At 38.3% G+C, this 15817-nt stretch overlaps 2 protein-coding genes and 1 pseudogene across 2 annotated transcripts; all 3 read left to right on the forward strand.

Moving 5' to 3' along the window:
- Window positions 1-2304: 2304 nt before the first annotated feature.
- LOC138092163 (olfactory receptor 52Z1P-like) lies at window positions 2305-3270 on the forward strand. The gene has a single exon (XM_068988013.1). The coding sequence runs from the start codon at window positions 2305-2307 to the stop codon at window positions 3268-3270; it is 966 nt and encodes a 321-aa protein (XP_068844114.1).
- Window positions 3271-7242: 3972 nt separating this feature from the next.
- Window positions 7243-8305, forward strand: LOC138092164 (olfactory receptor 51I2-like; annotated as a pseudogene).
- A 6069-nt stretch (window positions 8306-14374) lies between these two features.
- Window positions 14375-15313, forward strand: LOC138092807 (olfactory receptor 52A1-like). Its single transcript, XM_068988855.1, has one exon. The coding sequence runs from the start codon at window positions 14375-14377 to the stop codon at window positions 15311-15313; it is 939 nt and encodes a 312-aa protein (XP_068844956.1).
- Window positions 15314-15817: the final 504 nt, after the last annotated feature.

The following is a 15817-nucleotide window of genomic DNA, read 5'->3' on the forward strand; positions in this document are numbered from 1 at the left end:
TTTTAATTGATGTTTATTTGTAGATATCTTACTAAACTTCAAATTAAGTAACTTGTTTAATAGTCATGTAGTTTGAATATGACTTCACCATTCTATGTGGCCCTAGAACTACACTGTTTCTATTAACCACATGCTGCCTGTGTGCACATGTTCAGGCCCGGTCAGATTATGGCATCAGTAATATTGCAAAGTAATACCCTGATACCCAGACCTACAAATTAATAACTGTAGGTTATAAGACTACAATTAAAGCAGATCATGGATGTCCCCAAAGATCACCAGGGCAGTTGGAAGAAAGATAGGAAAATTTGTTTTCCTTCCTTCCCATCTTCATTTCTGTGTTTCCTTCAATCACATCTCTCTTCTCTCCCCCGTCTCTAACATCCTGATGAAGCCCAACTCTAAACCCCCACTGTATACCTATACTTCACTCATGTACAGGGCTCTGGCATAGATATGTGCCAGACACACTTCAAAATTAACCTTTACTCTCACTCTCTGAAATATAAAAATCTATCTTAAAAGAAATTTTGAGCAGTTAATTTTGGCTATATGTTAAATGGTTGAATAATTGGTTTATGTAATTAAAAAGTAGATCCATAGACATAAGAATCTCAATTTTATTCCAGAATTTTTAAAGAATCACGTATCAGTTAAGAAAAGGCCTAATGGGATGATTATTTGGGTATTTTATATTCTAAACTGTAACTCAAGAAACAGGGGTCTGAACATTCTAATCAGTCGGTCACAAAGTTGCTCAGTAATATCCAACTCTTTGTGACCCCACGGATTGTAGCCAGCTAGGCTCTTCTGTCCCTGAGACTCTCCAGGCAAGAATACTGGAATGGGTAGTCATTCCCTTCTCCAGGGGATCTTTCCAACCCAGGGATTGAACCAAGGTCTCCCACATTGCAGGCGGATTCTTTACCATCTGAGCCACCAGGGAAATCCAGTAGTTTAAATTGGAACATTCCAATAGTATAAAGCAATAGGTCAGGATATGGAACACTTAATAAAAAATAAATATAGTAAAGTATACTGTTCAATTAATATACTGAACTTCAGTAGAATCAAGGGGTGAAGAGGTATTTGTTTCTAAAGCTCACATGCCTTCTCGGAAAATAAGACATTTAACTAACTTTGATTTGAGAATAGGGACTAGGGAAGAATGCAATCCAGCTGTTTTATACATGTGTCTATAACTGCACTTGAAGCTATAGGTTTATGTGTATACACACACACACACACACACACACACATACTGTATCTCCCAGCCTGCCTTTTGACTCAGCATCTTCCTTGCTTCTATCCACTTTCCTTTGGAACTAAGGAAAATTTTGATCAACAAATAACACCCTTCACTTTTTCTGAAGGACTGTGGACCCTTGCTTTATAATGTGAAATCATTGTGATTTGCTGTTGTGGTGATATTTAGAAATACAAAATATATAGTCTAATTTTCAATCAGTGATAGAAGTGAGATAGAATATATTTTTTTCCTTTACCAAATGCTAGGCAAATCCATCTAAGAAGCCAAGTCAGTCTGGCATTGTACATAGTTTAAGTTTTCAATGTGCATCCTACAATTTCAAGAAGTGTATTGAAGGATCAGGATCAATCTGATTCACTTGTGTATCCTCAATGCCTGGCATAGGGCTTAGCATCAAGCTGGTGGTTCATTAATGTTGAAGAGGGCATATACTTTGAAACCTATTTTGTCAAACTCTAGTTCCTTCCCTCTTCCATAAGCTGTATACTTCGATTTACCATCTGTCTATTTTTCTCAGGGACATGATCAGCAAACATTTTGATAACATGTTTTTGTAACTAGTTTTATTTTGATAGATTGTGTTAGATGGTGGTTTAGTTCAAAGCTTTCAAATTCACTTTGGCTGAGTTTAAGTCCAGTGGTACCTACAGCAAGAGTCTAAAAGCTTTGGAAAAAAATTTTTTTTTCCATCTTATAGGGATAACAGTAGCCATGTTATGGATTATCATAAAAGTATTTTCAACAGGTTAAGGTGAAAACTTAGTAAGTTAATATATGTAAAGTATTATGATGCATATTACACTTTTACTAAATATTAACTGATATCCTTTTCAAGATACAAGATTCAATTATTCCATGGAGGAAATCAAGAGTGCAATTTTAGGCTAGTTAATCTATCTTACTGTCCTTTCATAGTAACAAATCAGAAAAGAAATCTGATCAGACATCACAGGGACTAAGGTGGTGCTCCTGAACCTGAGCTCAGCCCTGTGGTCTTTCCCTGAAGGTCCTGGATCTGGAATAAGCAGTCATAGATGGCTCCTTCCTCTTACAATTACACCAGTCCTCAGGATCTGTGGTACATCCTGATTGGAATCCCAGGACTAGAAGATGTGCACACCTGGATCTCCATCCCCATCTGTTTTATGTACATTGTTGCTATTGTAGGTAACCTCTTCTTGATCTTCCTGATTGTGACCGAGCAGCGTCTCCATGAGCCCATGTATCTCTTCCTTTCCATGCTGGCTTTAGCAGATGTCCTGCTCGCCACATCCACAGCTCCCAAGATGCTGGCCATCTTCTGGTTCCACTCCATGAACATATCCTTTGGTAGCTGTGTATCCCAGATGTTCTTCATACATTTCATCTTTGTGGCAGAATCTGCTATTCTCCTGGCCATGGCATTTGACCGCTATGTGGCCATCTGTTATCCACTGAGATACACTGCGATCTTAACCTCCTCAGCCATTGGGAAGATTGGCATAGCAGCTGTGGTCAGGAGCTTTATTGTATGTTTTCCATTCATCTTTCTGGTACATCGACTTAGATACTGTGGGAGAAACATCATTCCCCATTCCTACTGTGAGCACATGGGCATTGCCAGATTGGCCTGTGACAATATCAATATCAACATCATTTATGGCTTGACTGTGGCCCTGCTGTCTACAGGACTGGATATAATGCTCATCATTATGTCCTACACAACAATCCTTTGCAGAGTGTTTCAGATACCTTCCTGGACTGCGAGATTTAAGGCCCTTAGCACATGTGGTTCCCACATCTGTGTCATACTTATGTTCTATGCTCCAGCATTCTTTTCATTTTTTGCCCATCGGTTTGGGGGTAAAACCATTCCTCATCACATCCATATCTTAGTAGCAAACCTCTACGTGGTGGTGCCCTCAATGTTCAACCCCATTATCTATGGGATAAAGACCAAACAGATTCAGGACAGAGTAATTTTATTTTTCTCCCCCATCAGCATATGTTGTTTTTTTTAAAAAAGGCTACATATTGGGTATTTCTGAATAAAACACTCACTGCCTAAAAGTCTGTTTCAGTGAGGAATGGGAATAAACGAAATTCACAAAAAACATTAAAACACACCAAAAACTGTTAGGATCTGCCCCAAAATGCCAATGCCAGTGCATTTTTCCTAAAGTTCTTAAAGAGTTTAGAAAAGAATATTTTAAATTAATGTCATTTTCAATTCTCCTAGCTAAACATTCTATTATCATGTCTTTTAACTTATTCTTAAGGACACATAAAGAACAGTGAACCAGAGAAATATATTTTAGGACTCAACCCAGACAGGTTTTTCCTGTATAGATCGGGGGAGTAGGAGTGGTGAAAGGCTGTACATTTTTTATAAACATTCTGCTGAAATTCTGATAAAGTAAATTCAGCTGAAATACAAAACATTCCTGCTGAAGTCAGCAAATACTTGGATGAGTAGCATGAAGCCACCATATTATAGTTATTTTTGTCTGTACCTGTTTCTTAAGTTAAAACATGAGTTCTGAAATCAGATATTTTCTAATTCACTAATATCTTATAAAGTCCAGTATAAAAAATAAGTACATGGTATATTTTGAGTCAATTTTTCTACATATTGGGGATTTTAGGCCCAAATCATCAAGGAAGATTTCATGGAGGGACAAGAAGATTGGAAAGGCTTATACCCAGGATAAAAAAAAAAAAAAAGGCAATTAAAGATCAGAATATTTACCCAGAATCTTGTATTAAAAAGGCTTTAAACACACCAAATATAATTATCTATAAATTGTGTCTGAGTGAGTGAGTGAAGTCGCTCAATTGTGTCTGACTCTTTGCAACCCTGTGGACTGTAGCCTACCAGGCTTCTCTGTCCAAGGGATTCTCCAGGCAAGAATACTGGAGTGGGTTTCCATTTCCTTCTGCAGGGGATCTTTCCGACCCAGGGATCGAACTCAGGTTTCCCTCATTGGAGGCATACGCTTGTGTCTAGATTTCACCTAATTCCTTCTTTTTTATTAAACATTTTTATAGTCTCTGCTTTTTCAAGACCTAATATCCTGTCATGAGAATGTGAAATTTGACATTACTTGGAGCTTTCCTTGTGGCTCAAACAGTAAAGAATCTGCCTGCAATGCAGGAGACCTGGGTTCCTTCCCTGGATAGGGAAGATCCCCTGGAGAAGGGAATGGCTACTCACTCCAGTATTCTTGCCTGGAAAAGCCTATGGACAGAGGAGACTGGTGGGCTACAGTCCATGGGATCAAAAGAGTCAGAGATGACTAACCGACTAACACTTTCACACTTTTTTCAATTTTACACTTAAATAAATAAATAAAAGCTTTGAGGCATTCTTTTGAATATTTGCAAATTTTCCAGTTATTTTCCTCTTTTTCTGTAACATAGCTATATATAGTAGTCAACATAAGAAGTGAAAAGATGTTTCCTTGACCTTTGAAGTCTTGAATTATGATTTGACATATATTATATTCATTTTAATTTCAGCAAGGGAGTATATTTCAGGGATGATATTTTAGTATCTGTCTTATTGGTTTGATAATTAAATAAATATATCATATAAGGAAGTTAGTATTTAATTTTTTAATTTGGAGCATGATAATAACTGTTATGAATATAGACACTAAAAACCCAACTCACCAAACTGAATCTAGCCCTACTGCCAATAATCTATAGAAAAATGACTTCACAGAAAATGACATTAAATAAAATCTTGACAAGAGTTGCAACAAAGACACTTCTGGTTCAGTGGAAAGCTCTTCAAGGAATGAAGGGAAGGAAGAGAATAAACAGATTCCAGCATGATGACAAAATGTTTGTTTAAGTGGTATAAATCTTAAAACACAAAGTTTCCTTATACTTGATTACAGCAGTGGAGAAATAAGAAAAATGCCAATTTCACATCTAGAATGTATAAAATATAACAAGAATTAAAAAAAAAAACACTTGAATCAATATTTCAATGTTAAAGAAACTTTCAGCTTGAGGGTTTAGGTGTTTGTAGATGCTAGAAAGGAATTAGGATATTGTTGTCTGTGCTTCTCTCCGAAATTCATCTCTGAACTGTTGTCTTGGAATTTTTGAAGGGGCCTGTGTTCATTGTATATTGTTCATTATTAGGTTAATAATTCTCTTTGAAATGACCTAAACATTCAATGTAATGTAAGCCCAATTAAATACATATTGAAATATATGTCTGATGTTTCTGAGAATACTCATGCTTGGCTAGTTGCTCCTGGAAGAGTCCTGACTCATCTTGCCTCCCCTGCCAATCAACTAAGCACATATAAGGAGAGGTAGCAACTATACCCACGGAGAAGGCAATAGCAGCCCACTCCAGTACTCTTGCCTGGAAAAATCCCATGGATGGAGGAGCCTCATGGGCTGCAGTCCATGGGGTCGAACAGAGTCGGACACGTCGGAAGTGACTTAGCAGCAGCAGCAGCAGCAACTATATCCACAGCCCAGTGGGAAGAAAACAGCAGGAGAGGGATGCATGGATTGATGTGCCTGCTCTCAGTTCCACCTGAGTAAGTACCTGATATGTAGGACCAGCTGTAGTTAAGCCCAATGTTGTGCTGGTTCTGGTTTGTACCAGTTTGAGGAAGCTGGTTACAAACACATCACATACCATCTCTGCATTCAGTGGTATCATGTTGGTTGCTTGAAACTGCTCAGCATGGGAGTATTCAAAGAAGTTGGCAATGGGTACAGGTCAAGGCATTTTTATCCAGAGAACTGATTGGTTTACCATTTACATTTACCATCACTCGAGTGGTTATACTTTACAAAAAGTGCTAGCTTAATAGGAGAGGAAGACTTCATCCTCACTTACCACACCCAGCCTTGAGCCAATCCTGAAATCTATCTTTGACCCCTATCTTAATACACAAGGCTCTGTTACAAGTGAGTAGAATTTTAGTGTGTATAAACTTGTTCCTAGATAAAGAACCCTGGTCCTGAGCCCTAGTACCATCATCACACTCAGCTTGTGATATCCTGATGGCTTTGGTGATATTCTCAACTTGAATTCCAGATTTCAGCAAGAGACACTGACCCTTTTGCAAAATATAGAGAAGTGCTCCCCATTGTCCATGGATAGCAAGTGGAGAAAGAGTGAACTGGTAAGTTTTAAAAAAAGACATTGGAAAATGTTAAGAACTGGAAGAAACCATCCCTCTTTTCTAATATATTAAATTGTTTTTATTTCATGTGTGAATATTTGAAAAGTGAAAGTGTTAGTCACTCAGTTGTGTCCAACTCTTTGCAACCTCATGGATTGTCCATGGGATTCTTCAGGCAAGAATATTGGGTTGGATAACCGTTCCCTTCTCTAGGGGCTCTTCTTGACCCCCATATCAAACCCAGGTCTCCTGCATCACAGGCAGATTCTTTATCATCTGAACCATTTACTATGTTCCAGATATAATCCAAATGTAATAGCAAACAGCATATATTATGTTGTATTATTATTATTACTGTGTTTATATCACAATGTTGGATCTAAGATAAGTGTCTTTCCCAAGGCCATAAGTCTATTAAAAGAACTATGAATTATCTTTATTATTTTCTTGCATTAATTTTGCTACTAATTCAATCTTGCTCAAACTACAGAAACCTAACAGATCCTTCAGTTATCAATTTCCACATGAAGCTGTCATCTCTATGCTTATTATCATTGCCTTTCACTGCCATAAATAATCCTGCTTGATATTTCTATTAACACACAGATTTCTATTAAACAAAGAAGTGTTTAGCTTGTTGTTCATGTAGGACCACTTTGCAACACATCTACTCAGATTTATTTTCCATATACTGTGGCTTGCATATTTTCTTGTTTTAGAAATAAGCTTTCCATCTCTTTTGTAAGAAAATACCCTCAGTATGACTGTCAGGAGCTCAGGATTTGATGTATAATAACTAACAACTTATTTTCCAGTGTCCATGTGCTTCATCCTCGGATGAAGTCCCATCAAGACATTTACAATAGTTCCATTGAGTTCACACCTGCAACATTCACTCTTGTTGGATCCCAGGGCTTGAAGCAGAGCACATCTGGATGTCTATACCATTCTGCCTGATTACACTATCATTTTCCTAGGAAATAGCATCATTCTTCACATCGTCCTGTTTGATCCTGCTTTGCACCAACCCATGTACTTCTTTCTGGCCATGTTGGCCTTTGTGGAACTTGGTGTCTCTGTTTCCACCCTGCCCACTGTGTTGGGCATTTTCCTCTTTGGCATTAATAATATAAGTTGTCTGCTACAGATGTTTTCCATGCATTCTTTTGCCCTCATGGAATCAGGTGCCCTACTGGCTATGTTTGTAGACCACTTTGTGGCCATATACAGCCCGCTGCGATATACCATCATTCTGACAATTCTCCGCATCAGCAAGATGGGTGTCACCATTGCCTGTCTCAGTGTGGTGATCATGTTCCCACGGCTTCTTCTCCTGAAACGTCTGCTCTTCTGCAGCCACAATACCCTCACACACTCTTACTGCCTCCACTCAGATCTGATCAAGTTGCCCTGTGGAGATACCCACCCCAAGAGCATCTTGGGTCTCTTTGTCATTTCCTTCACGTTTGGGCTAGACTCATTGCTGATAGTGATTTCTTACACACTGATTCTTTTTTTTTTTTTTTTTGATTCTTCACACAGTACTGGGTATTGCTTCTGGGGCAGGACGGTGGAGGGCTCTGAACACCTGTGTGTCACACACCTCAGCTGTGCTTGTGTACTATGTGCCCATAACCTTCTTTCCCTGATACATCACTTTGGGCACCATTTACCTCTATTCTTCCAGACCGTCATGGCCAATGTCTACCTTTTCTTCCCACCTGTGGCCAACCGCATTGTTTATAGCATCAAAACCAAGGAAATTCTCAGGAGCATTGTTCGACACTGTCTAAAAAGAGGGGTGTGGTATCTCAGAAGATACTCTGAAAACACAGGAACTTGGATCAGAGCTGTTGCCTGGATATTACACTTTCAAATGGGAAAATTATATAGTTTATGATTTCTTGTGAGTGAACTATAAACTTTAGTAGATGAAGAGAAATAGCTCAACCCGTTCCTCCTGATAATAGAGAATACCATTACTCTGAAGTATACTTACAGAAGGAAGTATGGGACGTGGGTATGTCTTTTTTTTTTTTTTTTTCCTGTGAGGACATCCTTTTACTGTTGAATCCTTGAATATTTTATTCATTTGTGTTTCTCCCTGGAAATGGGTAGATAAATACTATAAATTTTGTTTCTTTGTTTCCTGGTACATGTAATTTAGTGACATGTTTTGTGAGTGAAAAGAATCAAGACACGAGTATTAATTGTATCATTTCACTTATATAAAACTTTAGAATAAGTATAACTAGCTTAATGTAAAGAAAATCAGAACAGTGGTTACTTCTGCTGGATGCAGAGGTGAGAAAATGACTGCGGAAACATATGATGAAATCTCTGGGAAGATAAACATGTTCTACGTTATGTTCTATATAAGTTACACATATGTACCCATTTGTCAAAATAGTATAGCTAAACTAAGCCTTGTGCATTTCAGTGTATGTCAAAATTACCTGCACACCTCTCGACAATAATGATAAAAAGATAATAACGATAATAATTGGGTTGCACAGTGGGTGAAATTATGGAAAATATGAGAATGGTATATTGTTAATATAACAATGAAAACTTGTTGAAGCTGGTTGATGGGTAGATGAAAGTTTATTATAATAGTCTGTTTACTCTGCATGTTTGCAATTTTAATAATTTTTAAAAATATACTAATGGAGAATTCCTATCAAGATGGTGGAGTGGGAGAAAACAAAATTCATCTCTCTCCCACAAAGAAATCAAAAATATATCTACATGTGGAGCAATTCTTGCTGAAAATTAACTGCAGACTGGTAGAAAGACTCTTGTAGCTACTGAGGCTTTAAGAAAAATTGCATGGAAGCATGGAAGTGGGTAATTAGAGAGGACACATGAGATCAGGTCATGACCTGTGCCACTGTAAGGGGACATGGAGGAGGAGGGGAATTACATGGGTAGAAACCTTCCCTGGGGAGTGAGTGGTTTGAGTCATATATTGGGCACTGCCAACTGCAGCCCTGAAGTCTGACACCAGGAGAAAGACAAGTCCCTTTGGCTGGCTGGAGGGCTGGTGCGACTTACAGGATGGCTGTGGGAAGCCTGGACTCTGCTCTTGAGGAGCAAGGGCACACATGCTTGCTTACTCCTGAAGCCTGGCAGAGATAGCGGATTTGTTCACCTGAATTATTTAATAGTAGGGTGTGTGTCCTCAGCCACCTCTGACTCTTCGCCATCCCATGGGCTGCAGCCCGCCAGGCTCCCCAGTCCATGGAGTTTTCCAGGCCAGAATACTGGAGTGGGTTCCCTTTTCCTTCTCCAATTTAGTAGTAGACCTGCTCCTTATCAACAGGAAGGTACACAGAGAAGAAACAAGCTGATGCAGCCCCCTCAGGCAGGGCCTGTATGACTCAGCTTTTATATTTTCCCCCCTAGATGATTTTGACTTTCCACAAACTACAGTGAATACCCACATAAATCATTCAGTCTTGAATGATAACCAGTCAGTTAAGAGAGGCTACTGTCTTATAACAAAAGTTAAGTGTAAAATGTGACATATGGCATCATTTATATATGCATATTTTCTGCTTTTGTATACTCAATGTATTTTTTTCCCATTTTTCAAATATCTGTCTTTAGAAGTACTCAATTCAGTGAAATCATAAAAATGGAATAGGATATTTTTTAATAAATTTTTCTTAAATTTTAATAAATTTTTCTTAAATTTTGAATGTAGTTGAAATGACATTCCACAGTAGTAAATACTGGTAATCCCCATGATAATCCCATAAATTAGATACTATTATTAATCTCATTATACAAATTAAGAATCTAAGAGAATTTACATAAATTTTTCAAAGCCACACAATGAAAAATTGTTCTTGCCAAAACCATCTGCAATTTTGTGTTAAACAGTTGAATCAGACTTAAGTCCAAAATCTAATTTTTTCACTATTAATATCTATGGAATGTTGCTAGTGACTTGACCTGTTTGAATTTAGTTTTTTTCATTTGTAAACACAATATAAAACAGTTTAGCTTTGGCTTAAAGATTAAATGATTCATATAAAGCAGTAAGCACAGTTTCTGGTAGAATTTGCTCAAAAAGTACTTAAACTTTATTGTAGTCATTACTTTCCCACCAAATCTGATAAAAGTCTGTGAATCACACAGCCAAAATTCACAATGCCTATATATTCTGATTTTTAGGTTCAGTAATATCACAATGCTGTTGCTGCTGCTGCTAAGTTGCTTCAGTCATGTCTGACTCTGTGCAACCCCATAGACAGCAGCCCACCAGGCTCCCCCGTCCCTGGGATTTGCCAGGCAAGAACACTGGAGTGGGTTGCCATTTCCTTCTAGAAGTCATAAATTTGAAAAAAGCTCTATACAGTATACTATACTATGTGATTTACATAGATTAAGATAATTTAATTTATAGAAAAAAATATGAAGCCATTGCTAGTTTTTCTTACATGGTGCAGCTACAAAAATGGAAACGTAGACAACAAATATCATGCCTCATATCATAGAAATATTAAGTGGCAGAATCCAGATTAAAAACTAGACAACTCAAAAACACATTCTTTAACCAATCATATAATGAGGAATATCATAAAATAATTAAATATCATTAAATTCAAGTCCAATTTAAATAATGGAATATGGAGAATATCAGGAAATTATATAGACCATTTTTCTCCTTTGATATTCATAAGAACACCATTTATTGACCTCTGTTTCCTCTAATTATGGTCATATAATGATCATATCTAAATGATTCTTTGAGAGGATCATTATAAAATGAGTCTCTGCTTAACACCAGTCTATCTGACCAGAAAACAAGTCTATAGGTTTTACTCTGCTGAAGACCAAGACTGCTAGATTGGTGTATGCTTCATAATGGATGCATATCTGTACTTTTGGTAAACAAATTAGAATTTACGATCCTTTAAAAAATATCCGGTAGCCTAACCACCCCCAAAATCTAGATAGGTATAGACCTAGGCATGAAGATACTTGCAAATGTTACAGTGAAGTTGGAAATAAAAACCAGGAACAGTTTATCATAGCATGAACTAAAATTTCAATATGCAATTTTGGCCCTATGTACCTGGACTGAGTGAGAACATCTCATCTGGAGAAATTGTTATGAGTTGGCATAATGAAGGTGATAAATAAATTATCTCAAGTAGATAGGATTGCAAGCATGTTTGCATACTTTGAGGCTGAAAATGATCCAGGATAGAACTGTAGGGAGTATAAAATGGATGAGGGCAGAATAAGTGAAGGAGATGAAGAGGCACCAAGTACCAGATATAAAATGAAAAAGCACAAGGAAATAAATTACAGCACAGGAAATATCATTAATATTTTATAAAACCTTTGGTGTATAATCTATGAGTATCAACATGTCTACATTTAAGTGGACTTGAGGTTAATTTGCAAATGAGAACATCAGAAAGAAAGTCAACTAATTGAAAGAAAACTTGTATATACAAATTTTTTTTGTATTTAGCCTGTGAGAGAAAAGAGGAGAGCGAGAAGGTATGTTATCTGCAAGTTATAGAAATGGTTTCAGGGAATATTACATGTGAATGAACCCAAGAGGAATTAATTGAAATCTGTTAGGTCCCTCGTGGTTACTCTAGTGGCTAATATATCCCTGATTCTAAATTCCCAACTCTGCTTTCTCCAAACATTCATTAGGGGGTATTAAAATTGGTGGCTAGCAATTTTCCTCCCCAATTTGAACCAATAAATGTATGCTGTACCCAAGAATAACTCAGACTTTGCTCAGAGTTTTGTTGGGCAATGAGCACACAAACATCATCTCAGGCAGAAATGGAGAAGAAGAGTGTCTGTATCCAGAATGAAAATAAAATATGAAGAAATATTCCAGAGTTTTTCACATGTTGCATATGGCCCCAGCACCAAAAGGATTAGAATGCATGACATTGTCTGTGTGGTGATATAAAGGGGACAGATCTAAACAGGCACTGCAGAACAGAATATGAGGGCATGAGACTGCAATCTCAGGTGGAAGAAAGAGTTGAGCAAGGAGAAATCGTGGATGCAGGTATCAGTCAAGAGCAGCAACGGCTCCCAATAGCTATTGACAAGTAAGTCCTCCTATTCCTAAATTAACTTCTGTAATATTCCATTATCAGCTTTTTCACAATAATCACTCCATCCCATCAGTCCTGTACTCACATATACCCGCCTGTCATCCCACTGTCTATACTATCATGTGATGCTCACATGACGATTCCTTACCTTTGAAGAAGTCAGATACTATGTTTATACTTAAAGGAGTCCTATTCTCATTCTCATCATTTCTGGGGAAAAACTTTACCTTTATTAGAAAAGGGTCAGCATCTATGGGTTGGAGAGTCACTGAACTAAGCACTGGGATCAAACATGCCAAAATCAAAGTAGTTAATTCACCAAGTCTATTCCAGCTATTTGTCAGCAAATACACGGCTTCTGCCATAAAATGGCCCAACTGACTTCATTCTTTCACTTGATGTTTAGCAACATAAATCACAGCTGTCCTAGCATTTGCTGGTATGTTTATTGATGCTAAGTATAAGGTTAGATGATACCTTATGAGTTTGCTGACATAAAGTAACTAGCTTTACATTTGACTCTTTTAAAAAAACCTGTTCTTTCATCCTTTATTTTCTAATGAACATGCTTTGCTTGAACTCAAAAAAATGACTCCTCTTCCAAGTTATCTATACTGTATTAAGGGTTAATGAACCTAAAGTGGACAAATCTCATGCTTATGGGAGCTCTGACCAGTGTAAACCCAAGAAATTAGCCTCAATTTGGCTATGTTACACATTTACTCATTTTCCCATAGCTTGTAGTCAAGAATGAGTCCTCCTGTCCCTATCATTTCTACTGCTGATTTTCTTGAGTCCCAGAGATTCCTCCTTCTGCACTAATGTGTATTACAGAACTCCAACTATTTTGAGCACACAACTAATTTTAATGATTTCAGCTGAAGAAATATAAGCAAAATATAACACAGCTTTATGAGAAATGTAGAAAGTGGCAAAGAACTTTGACCAGGATTGCCACAAATATGTGAATTTGAATGATCTTTTCTAACTCTTTACATTCTTTTGAAAAATCATCCAGTCTTATACAGAAGAGATAACTTAAATAACTAAGGACATTATGCTCATTGATGTCAACTGTTTTTATCTCTATTTTTCTTTCATAAGGAGCCATTTAAAATAAAATACTAATCAGAGTCTGAGAATCTGCTCATGCAAACTGTTCCTGACTTAAAGACGATTGAGAATAACAGAGTGATTGAGCAGTATCTAGAATGTACACTATTCATCAAACTGATCAAAATGCAATCTACAAGCAAAATAAACAAGTCTATTATTTTTTCTTTGTCCATAGGTCTGGAAAGAGAAAAACAAGTCAGCAATTTATTCTATTACCTATGTGATTTGGTTGGTGTTACTGAGGTTGGCTGGCTATGAACATAACATCTTATTGTGGTACAGTGTTTGTGGATGGACTTCCTAAACAGTGATGTGGCTTGTGAATCTGTATTTTCCCGTCAATATTATGAAGGAGATGGATGATATGATCTCAGAGTTCAGCTAAAATCAGAAAATATGAAGATTTGGCATAAAAATAGATAGTACAATGCTGCTGCTGCTAAGTCACTTCAGTCGTGTCTGACTCTGTGTGACCCCATATACGGCAGCCCACCAGGCTCCCCTGTCCCTGGGATTCTCCAAGCAAGAACACTGGAGTGGGTTGCCATTTCCTTCTCCAATGCATAAAATTGAAATGTGAAAGGGAAGTCGCTCAGTTGTGTCCAACTCTTCAAGATCCCATGGACTGCAGCCTACCAGGCTCCTCCGTCCATGGGATTTGCCAGGCAAGAGTACTGGAGTGGGGTGCCATCACCTTCTCCGAGATAGTACAATAGCACAGACTAATTTGTTTGCATCTGGAAATCAAAGACACTATGTCCATTTCCAACATCACAGTCTTCATGCCTTCTGTGTTCATGCTAATAGGGATCCCAGGCCTAGAGTCTGTGCAGTGCTGGATTGGGATTCCATTCTGTGCCATCTACCTCACTGCTGTGATCGGAAATGCCTTGCTTCTGATCATCATCAAATCGGAGCCCAGCCTCCATGAACCCATGTACATTTTCCTAGGCATGCTAGGAGTCACAGATATTGCTCTTAGCACCAGCATTGTGCCCAAAATGCTTGGAATCTTCTGGTTTCATATACCAGAGGTATATTTTGACTCTTGCCTGCTTCAAATGTGGCTCATTCACACATTTGAAGGCTTTGAGTCAGGCTTCCTCCTGGCCATGGCCCTGGACCGCTATGTGGCCATCTGTTATCCACTGAGACATGCTGCCATCTTCACCCCCCAGGTAGTTACCCAAATAGCAGCTATGGTAACACTCAGGGCTATGGTTTTTGTGACCCCCAGCCTAGTACTGATAAAATGCCGGTTGCGCTTTTATCACACAGAAGTTATCTCCCACTGCTACTGTGAGCATATGGCCATTGTAAAGCTGGCTGCAGAAGATGTCCGGGTCAACAAAATCTATGGTTTGTTTGTGGCTTTCACTGTTGCAGGGTTTGACCTCATATGCATCACATTGTCCTATGTACAGATATTTATCACAGTTTTTCATTTGCCCCAGAGGGAGGCTAGGTTGAAAGCATTCAATACTTGCATCGCTCACATCTGTGTCTTCCTCCAGTTCTACCTCCTTGCCTTCTTCTCTTTCTTTGCACACAGGTTTGGTTCTCACATCCCCCCTTACATCCACATCCTCTTTTCTAGCATTTACTTGCTGGTCCCTCCATTTCTCAATCCTCTTGTCTATGGTGCAAAAACCAAGCAGATTCGCATTCATGTGGTAAAAATGTTCTCTTCTTAAAATCCACCATATTTATAGTTTCATTGTTTCTTCTTTGTACCATCAGTTCAGTTCAGTTCAGTTCAGTCACTCAGTTGTGTCCGACTCTTTGCGACCCCATGAATTGCAGCACGCCAGGCCTCCCTTTCCATCACCAACTCTGGGAGTTCACTCAAACTCATGTCCATCGAGTCAGTGACCCCATCCTGCCATCTCATCCTCTGTCATCCCCTTCTGCTGGGAGCCTGTGTGAGGAATCCCGCCTGTGACAAAGGTCATGAGGAAGGAAGCCCGACAAAACACAAAGGCGTGATCCGACTTTGGAGGTTCCCCCTTGGTTTTCCTGAAACCCCCAAAAAACCAGACTCTGCCTGCCTTATTGTACTGTGCTTTTCCACTCTTCTGACATTCTCTGGAAAAAAAGTTAACTTAGGGCTTCAGTCTCCTGCGAAAGAATGTCTCAGCTTAAAACTCCTCTGATGGCTCTCTAACTTGCCTAACAGTTGGAGACTTTTTACAACTTGT

This window comes from Capricornis sumatraensis, chromosome 16, assembly GCF_032405125.1.
Source record: "Capricornis sumatraensis isolate serow.1 chromosome 16, serow.2, whole genome shotgun sequence".
NCBI classification, from domain to species: Eukaryota; Metazoa; Chordata; class Mammalia; order Artiodactyla; family Bovidae; genus Capricornis; species Capricornis sumatraensis.